General features: G+C 39.6%; 1 protein-coding gene across 1 annotated transcript in view; it reads right to left on the bottom strand.

Moving 5' to 3' along the window:
• Positions 1-7385, bottom strand: part of LOC138004913 (putative amidohydrolase YtcJ) — a 7957-nt gene extending 572 nt beyond the window's left edge. The window contains exons 1-2 of the mRNA XM_068851212.1: positions 6691-7385; positions 1-1170 (exon numbers count right to left, since the gene is read on the bottom strand). The exon at positions 1-1170 is cut by the window's left edge and continues 572 nt beyond it. Coding sequence (XP_068707313.1) covers positions 145-1170; positions 6691-7344 — 1680 coding nt within the window. The 5' untranslated portion in view covers positions 7345-7385 and the 3' untranslated portion in view covers positions 1-144. The remainder of the gene's footprint in view (positions 1171-6690) is intronic.
• Positions 7386-9647: the final 2262 nt, after the last annotated feature.

Raw genomic sequence — 9647 nt, 5'->3', positions numbered from 1 at the left:
AACATTCTTATATAAAAAAAGAGTGTACTGACAACCTAAACCTGTACCTTTTTAAAGTTTGTCTAAGTGCGGCAAAATCAAATGGAAATAAACGGTGCTGTTCTTACCAAAGATTGGATATATCGTTGTTGAAATCAACCAGAATCAGGCATTACTCTTGTCTTGCAAGACTTTTGTCTTGCTTATAATGTACATTTTCCCTTTGTAAACTGAAGCATAGATTTTGATTTCTTTGATGTCAATCGGCTCCACCGCTAGTGGGTTCTGCTCCAGGATTGTAAAATTGGCGAGTTTTCCTCCTTCAATGGTGCCCATGATGTCGTCAGTGCCCAAGATTATGGCTGCATTCTTGGTGATGGCCAGCATGCCTTGATAGGGTGTCACCTTGAGATCTTCTCTGTACGTGTTCCCGTCTGCTGTAACGCGGTTGATGGCACTCCAGGCCAGCAGGAGAGGTGCCGACGGTGCCATAGTGAAGTCGGAGTGGAAGGCTGTAACCACGCCCCTGTCAAAGAGCCATTTCATTGGAACCATGGCTTGAGCTCTTGCAGTTCCAAGACCATCTTTGATGTACTTGTCAGCCAGTGTGTAGAAGTAGTAAGGGGCTGCAGACACCAATAAACCCAACTGAGCGATTTTATCAGCTTGGTCTTCAGTAAAGTATCCAGCATGCTCGACTGTGACTCGATGGTTTTCTCTCGGGGACTCCTTGTTGAGGGTTTCCACGACTTCTAGCAGCTTCTGCATGCCAAGGTCTCCATTGGTGTGTACATGGATCTGAAAGCCATTTCTCCAGTAAACCCGCATGGTTTCCTCCAGTTCTTCTGGCTGCATGATCCACTGACCATCGTGTCCGTCTATGTAGCCGTCTTTCATCTGCATCAGCTGTGAATAGAACGCTCCGTCACAAAGACATTTGGCATGGTTGTTGTAGAGAACCAGTTGATCGTCACTTAATTCCTTTGCGAGTTCTCGGATGTGCTCTATAGCCATCTGGTTGTCTCCGCCATACAACTTAGAGTAATTTCGAGCACTGGGAACCAAGTAGGTAGAGAAATGTGAGATCCTCTTGTTCTTCAGAATCTCCTTGGCCTTCTTTTGCTCCAGGTCTTCATTTATCAAAGGAAACTCTAGATCAGCAACGGCCGTGAGCCCGTTCTGGTGAACAATCTGCATAACCCAAATAAACAGACAAATCATTTAACTTTGCACTTATCAGCGGCCATCTTAGGGAAAACCCCGGGGGATTTGCACATTTGCATTTTTTGAAGAAAAATTGTTGGTTCTACACATGTAGATCATGCATCGGCATAAAAATGAAACTTTTTCGTCCATGTTTAAGGCTTCATATCAAAAAAGGACACTCTGTTCAAGACACTAAATAGTGTAATTGTATCCCCTCTAGACCCTTAAAACCGTACCGGGTTCAACGGCACATACCTGCTTAGGCCATGCAAGGAAATGCCACCCCTCTTCCCACCCGGACAAAAATACTAACAAAATCAACAGTGTAAAAAGAAGCAATTTTTTAAAACATTTAGAATATGTTTAAAAAAAAAAACTTTGTTTAACTAGTAACATATTTTTATATGTTACTTTTCTTTTTAAACACGTTCGCGCGAAAAGTTTCTAACATTGATTTTTTTCTGCAAATTTTGCCATTGAAAGACGATGAGTTAGTAATGTCAGAAATGTAAAGAAAATGGGGGATCACCGAATTCGTTTTGGCTTCTTACTTGATTTCCAATAAAAGGAAGAAAATTACATTATTTCGTTATTTGACATGATTTCTCCGATTTACAATGGCTTAAGAGCGAAGTTTCCACATAGAAACATTTATTTCAATTAGTCTTCCCATCACAAAGTGTTCAGTGACCCACAACAAGGTCGTGAATATTCAAGATTTTGTGGAATATACGTTGAAATCTTCCAAATGTAGACCTCGCGCCAGCAAAATGACCGCACATTAAAATCAAAATTGCCAAATACCGCTTGAAAAAAAGCTCAATACCGCAATACCGTAAATCCCCATGTCCCTTTCTTACAGTATGCTGAAATTAAATTATAGTCCTTCTATTTTAAACAGGGGCACCCAAGGATGGTTTCTGTAAATATCTTTTAGGAGAAGAAAATATTGCCTAGAATATTCTTTTGCTTGGATACGGCTAAAAATTTCTAAATGAACTTTCCATTCATGTAGAATTTTCGAAACTTCTCTTATAAATTCCCTACGATTTTCTGAAGTTTAATTTTTCATACTTTACTACCCAGGTTACCCTATTTTTCTCAGAAAAAGGAGACCTGTGATTTTCGGATTCTAAAATGTGATGGAGAGAGGAATCAGAAAAATTCTCACTTTCGTAAAACGTTAGATTACACCTCAAATTTTCGGAAAAATAATACTGAAGCCCTTGTTATTTCGAAAAGGATGCCCGAACTGATAAAAATTTTGTAGCGCCGCTTAGAATGCACTTCCGGATATCTAAAAGTGCTCTAGATAGCCTAAAAAGTGTTTTCAACGTATTTTGAAGGAAACAGTCGTTGGGTGCCCCTGTTTTAAAGCACAACAAAGGCGAAAAGAAATATACATCGTTAAACAACAGCCCTAATAACTGCCACAGAAATTACGCGAACGGGGCGGATATTCACTTATTAGTAAAATCCAACTAGTGGTCTATTATCAGTGCTGCGTTCTGATTGGTTGAGCTACTAGTAGGCTATTTGTTATAGCCCACTAGTAGCGAAAAGCGCCGGCTTTGAAAACCAAAACAACAATTAAAGTCTAGCTTTAACTAGCGAAAGATGTTTTGTCTCGATATTTTTTTGACCAACTAGTTGGATTTTACTAAAACAATTATTCCTCTCGCCCTCATGGCCTCTGAGTCAATAGCCTATTCGGCCTTCGGCCTCATGGGCTATTGACTCATAGCCCATTCGGGCTCGAGGAATAATTGTTAAATAAAACACATTTTCCAGCTCAGTCAAAATGTTCACAAAGTCAAAACTAACTCTTTTAGTTTAAATCTGCGAGCGCATTTCACGAGTGCGAGCCCACATAAATTGAATAAGTTGTCAGAAAACAGAACGCACAAATCATATGTGAAAATATGAAACCACTTGATCTCACGTTTCTGGTCTGGAGCGTTTCAGTCTCAAGCTTTTTGTGTGTACTATACATGATTTAAATCGCATTTGTTCAGAGTTTCATGTTAATCAACGACATTTATGAAGGCAGTCGGTCCAAATACAATGACCAAAGCTTTTAAAAGGAACGAAAATTTATAGTCAGGGGCACCCAATGACTATTTTCTGTAAAATAACTGTTCGAAGAAGCAAATTTTGCCCAGAATTTTCTTTTACTTGAGGACGGCTAAAATTTTCTAGATGACCGTTCCATTCACGTACAATTTTCGACGCTCATCTTATAAATTCCCTACGATTTTCTGAAGTTTACTTTTTCACATTTCACACCCAAGGTTGGGCTATTTTTCGTAGGAAAAAGGAAACCTAAACTTTTCGGATTCAAAAATGTGATGGAAAGAAGAATCAGAAAAATTCTTACTTTCGTAATCATGCGTTAAATTACATCTAAAATTTTCGAGAAAATAAAACTGAAGCCCTTATAATGTCGAAAAATTTTTAGTTCCCCTAGGATGACCGAACACATAGGCGAATTTTATAGCGCCACTTAGGATACATTTCTACGGATCTAAAAGTACTCTGGATAGCCTAAAAACTGTTTTCAATTTATTTTGGAGGAAATCGTCCTTGGGTGCCCCTGTTTAGTATGGCTGGTGAAAAACGTATAGGGATTGTGACACTAGAGAAAGATAATCAATTCACAAAATATGTGCAACACCCGTGAATTGTTTTGAGGTGGAAAGGAAAACGGCTTTCACAAGTTTTTGCCGTTGAGGAAATAGAAGATATCCTAGATTTTTTTTCACTTGCCAACTTTGTCTTATTTTTTTCTCTTAGTGGCATTGGCCAGGTGCCATGAAATGGGTTTTGAAAACTGGTGTCTGTTTTCACCGCGAAATCAGCCTAAATTCGGTGTGGCTTTTAGAACTTGCCTTATGCTCCGCTTCGTTTATAGTTTCCTTTTTTTTTTTTTTTTGTATTTCTTTTATTAATTACAGTAACAACATAATACACCACTTAACAAACTTAAAAGAAGAAAAACGTTACAAACAGATTACAATATTGCTTCACAATGATCGATAAAGGGGTACCTATTGCTTGTCAAAAGGGGAGGCCAAAACGGATTAGATAACAAAAAAAAACAGAGGGGCGAAAAAAAGGAGGAAAACATTCAGACAGTCACAGCGACTCAATTATTTTGTGCCACTTATTTTCGAATGCTTTTTGCCTTCCTATTGTGACTGAAATTTGTTTTTTTAGCCGTAAATTACTTTTAATTTGATAAAGGCATTCTAATATCGAAGGTTTAATATTGTTAAACTTACATCTAAAAATATAGTACCTAGCTAGAAGTAAACAGTGATTAACTAAAATTTCTCCTTTTTCCTCATCAAGACCTAAACACACGGTTTTCCTTAGAACGTGAGAGGTTTGGATCAGGTTAATTGAAATCAGGAAATTTTGTATGTTTTTCCAAAAAACATTTGTAACAGGACAATCCCAGAACAAGTGAATTAGGGTTTCCTGGGCATTTTGACAGAAGCAACATAAATCTGTGTCAGAGAACTTAATTTTAAATAAAAAGGAATTTGTGGCAATTCTTCTGTGAAGAAACTTTTTGTGCTTAATGTACATTTCCTAGGTAATAAATATATAGACCTCCAATTAAAATTTAAAACATCTTCAGATTCACAGCGGTCCCTAATCCATTTCGCTTGGCTTTTCTCAGGGCAAGTACATTTCTTATCTCTGTAGATTTGGTATGTCAGTTGGCTCCGCTTTTTGGAAGAATTTAGCAGAGCCAATACATTTTTTGGGTTTGGGTCGTCTGGCAGCCTCAATTTTAATGTCTTAATAGCGCACCGAATAGCTGAAACCACTCCGTAATATTCAAGAAAGGAAACGTTAGGGCACCATTTGTTTCTAAAGCAACTGTAAGTCATTAACTTGGAATCGCTCGTCAAAAGATCATTAATATTATGCACACCTGCCTCAAACCAATGCTTATAAAAAATAGTCTTTCCGGCAATTCTAATCATTGAGTTGTTCCGGCATATGGATTCGGCACCAAACTCCGCCCGTGAAGCTAAAGGCTCTTTAAAATTTAAATCTGACCACAGCTCAATAAGTTCATGGAGGAAAGTACTTTTTATATCCAGGATTTTAACATCATTTGTTGCCAAATTGCTAGTAAAAACTAATTTACCCCCAAACTTAAGTAAATAGAAGTCGAAGAAGGCTTTCCACTTAGACTGGCAATCATCAGAAATATACTTGAGTATCCATGTAATTTTCAGAGCCTTATTAAATTCTATGATATCTAACATTTTCAGCCCTCCATCTTGATAATCTGCTATCATTTCAGTTAGTTTAATTTTATCTCCCTTGTTATCCCAAAGAAACTTAAAGATAAAATCATTAACTTCTTTTAGGGATTTTACGTGAGAAGGCATTGATGACATTAATAATTGCAATTTTACCGATCAAAGTTAGCCTTTTATTGTGCCAATTGTTTAGAGCGTTCGCTACGTTCACAGCCTTTTCCTCATAATTCTTCTTCGGTCCTTCTTCCTGATCGACACAGAACCAAACACCCAAAGGATTAAACTTTACTGTTTGCCCAAGTAAGATTTTTTTCAGGACACAAAATCTGGTTTGATCCCTTAAATGAGCCTATCCGAAGAACTTCTGTTAATTCCCAATTAACTTTTAAACCTGAGATCTCACCAAATCTTTCTAGCATGTAGAGAGAACGTTGCAGTGATTTTAAAGAGCCATCTAGAATCACAGCCGTATCATCTGCAAACTGGCTTAACTTACATTCAACGTTACCTATTGATATCCCTTTCATTGTAGTGTCCTTACGAACGGCGACAGCCAAAATCTCAGCACATAAAATAAATATATACGGTGAAAGCGGGCAGCCCTGCCTAACACTCCGACTCAATTCAAAGAAGGGACTCGACCAACCGTTATTCACAACACAGCTCTGAATATCGCAATAAAAGACATTAATCCACTTGATAAATGATGTCCCAAAGCCAAAGCGAAGTAATGTTTGACGAACAAAAGACCATTCAATCGTATCGAAGGCTTTTTCGAAGTCAACAAAAAGAAGCATTCGTGGTATCTTTTTAGTCTCGGTGTAAGAGATAACGTTATTAATTAGGCAAATATTTTCAGTGATAGAACGGCCTTTCAAAAAGCCAGTTTGATCATTGTCTATTAGGCCTGAAGCAGATTCCCGGGGTTGGGGGGGGGGGGGGGGTACTCCCATATATTTCCTATACGGGTATGTGCCGCCCAACGGAGTCGTGATTTTGAAGCTCCTGGTTTAGAAAGTGGTATCCATTTCAGAGGCGTTTTCTAGAACGGGGTATAATATTTCGAATGTAAGCAGCCATTTGAAATTCATTTCAAGGACAGATTGCTTTTAAAAATACGGAACGCGTCCTAAATTTACATTCCACACTCGTAACGTGAGCTTGAAACGCCTGTGGTTTGATAATTTACGGGATTCTAATTGTCAATAATTTTATAATTTCATACCTGCACTAAATCATCGTAGCCAGACATCATCATTGGCATAACAATTGCGGAGAAGTACTTGGTGGCGATTAGAGCATCTAAACCCATCTCAAAGAAGTGACCGCGATCCCAATCCACTTGCGGGTTTTTCTGCAGTTCCTCCTGCATGTCCAGCTGGCTCCGGGCGAAGGTGTTGAGGTACACTTCATGAAAGCTTCGGTGCCACACCACGACTGGTGCGTTCTTGGCGGTGTTGTTGATTCCGTCTATGATCTCTCTGCTCATGTCGCCATGAAAATACTGGTGATATCCCCAAGTTACTAGAGTCTCTTCGGGCTTGGCTTTTGCATTGATCAGCTCGTTCAGGCGACTTTGGTATTTCTCTTGGGTCCTTACGCCTTTGTACGTACCACTTGGAAGAGTCCAGTCGAACGGGGTGATGAAATCCATTCTCAAAATCAGGGCCGCCATAGAAGGATGAAGATGAGGGTCAATGTGTCCTGGCATCATGGTTCGGCCTTCGAGGTCGAACTTGGCCGCGTCAGGGAATAAAGCTTCGGCGTTTGCTAGGCTTCCAGTGAAGGCTATTTTACCGTCTTTTTCCACGACAGCTTCGACGTACTGCGCCGTCTCTCCAACCATAGTGAGAATACGACCGCCGAAGTAGAGAGTCATTTTGAGTTCAAGCGAAGAACCTTAGCTGATTGCAAACTGGACGTACACACAAGCGTTGTGCAAGTTTTATGCAACACCTAACTTGCGACCGCAGTTTTTAAACTGCTTGCATCAACCCCGCCCTCCAATCTGCCCACATATATACAGCCAATCACCCTGCTCCAGTTGTTAATGACCCTGGCATTTCCTGCTGGATATGATTACATTATTTTAACTGCTGAAAATACATTGTCATTTAAATAGGAATCAATCACAAAACTAGAACGTTTTCGCGACTTTATAACGCCATAAAATTCATCTGTTCGGCCCTTTGGGCCCTTTCACAGACCCAAATGACAGATTTCTCTACTCTTTCATATACTTCAACGGGTAAAATCCCGACCCTTTCATATACCTGAAGCCTGAAAAGGGTACCCCTTTCGGGCGGAGCCTCCCCATATAGGCCATTTATATAGGGAGTCCCCCCCCCCCCCTTGAAATGGCGAAAAATGTATTAGAAGCTGCTGCAATTAAAAACATCTCACTGTGTGAGAATCAGTTTTGATTACTCTATCTTTCAAGTGTAGTTAATGAGTCCTTGTTTTGAGTGGCAGTGATAAGAAGAAGGAAATAGGGTCTTTTTAAAATACGTGAAATACTCAAAAACACTCGAAGTGTTGAGAGGGGCGGGCTACTGTCAGCATGTTCGGGTGTCCCTTGTGGTTGCAGAAACCATGGTTTTGTTCGCTTTTGTGTCGTGCTGTGAGGCAAGTTCACGGCTCGTCAAGTTTGCGGTTTTATTTTATATTTGATTAAAACTTTTACTTCGTCTATTTGATCCTTTTTGATTAAATTGGTTTCTGTTGGTCGGTTGCCCGATCAGTTGCTCCAACTTGATTTGCGTGCTTCTGCAGGCAACCATGCACTGTCTGTAACAAAGTGCCAAATGCCTAGATGGGGCTTCAAACAGTTATTCTATTATTTTTTGTTATTGGTTTTAAAATAACTTTGGAGTTCAATGACTTATCAGCTGTCACTAACACGTAAACCTCACATGAGCTAGATTATGCAATGCTTTTCAGGGTAGGGCGAAAAATGTGTTAGAAGCTGCTGCAATGAAGAACATTTCTCACTGTGTGAGAATCAGTTTCGATTACTCTGTCTTTGAAGTGTTTGTTTGAGTGGCAGCGATAAGAAATATAGGATAATGCCTGAGCTTCGAGGCCTTCTTAAAAATAATGACCGAGGGTGCAGCGCCAGGGCGTTATTCGATTTAATGTATCTTTCCATTGCTTTAGAACCAGCAGGTCATTATTGTGGCCACTGGAGCAGTAAGCTATTATTCGTGATAATGACCTCCTGTTTCACGTTTGTGAGCCGCCCTTCCATTTATTGAAAATAATAACCCGTTCAAAACAATGGAAAGTTGCAGTGATAAGGAAATAAGGCCTTTTAAAGTACGTGTAATACTCAAACACACTCGAGGTGTCCATTGTTCAGAGGGGCGGGCTGCTGTCAGCAAGATCGAATGTCTCTTGTTGTTGCGGAAACTATGGTTTTGTTCGCTTTTGTGTCGGGCTGTGGGAGAAGTTCACGGCTTGTCAACTTCTTAACGATTAAAGTGTTTAAGTTTTATTTTATGTTTGATTTAAACTTTTACTTCGTGTAGTTTTTTCTAATTGGTTTAATTCTGGTTTCTGTTGGCCATTTGCCCGGTCAGTTGCTCCAACTTGGTTTGCGTGCAAGTTAGTCTACGTGCTTCCATGCCCTGTCTGTAACCTCTGGTCTGTAACAAAGTGCCAAATACTGAGATGGGGCTTCAAACAATTATTCTATTATTTTTGTTACTGGTTAATAACTTTTGATCTGTGACCTTTTATAGCTGGAGTTAAAAGACTAATCAGCTGTCACCAACACGTAAATTTCACATGAGCTTTTCTGTTCTTTTCAAAGACTTCGAAGGCTCAAGAGCTTTTTCTTTCAAACAATATTTCTTCACCTTTCGGCGGGGGTCTCTTGACTGCTTCGCTTTGCGAGAAAATTAATTTTAAACATACAGCTATTTCGAGAATAGCCTGCGGACAGCAGACGTATACCCGATCGTCGCTCTGTTACCTTTCGGGATTGTCGCATGCACATTTTTTCCACCAACCTTTCTCGAAATAGCCGTGTAAGTTTTACAAAAACTAACTACTGTCAAATACAACGCTTTTGCCCTAAAGAAGTGAGGACCCTTTCGGTATGATGACGTCAACTTGTTAGCGAGGCCTAGAGAACACGTTAGGGGATAAAATGCGTGAGAGTTATTGGCTCTTTAGTGTTTA

This window comes from Montipora foliosa, chromosome 6 (assembly GCF_036669935.1).
Source record: "Montipora foliosa isolate CH-2021 chromosome 6, ASM3666993v2, whole genome shotgun sequence".
Taxonomy (NCBI): Eukaryota; Metazoa; Cnidaria; class Anthozoa; order Scleractinia; family Acroporidae; genus Montipora; species Montipora foliosa.
The sequence above is the reverse complement of the archived record's forward strand: the minus strand, read 5'-3'. Positions and strand labels throughout refer to the sequence as shown.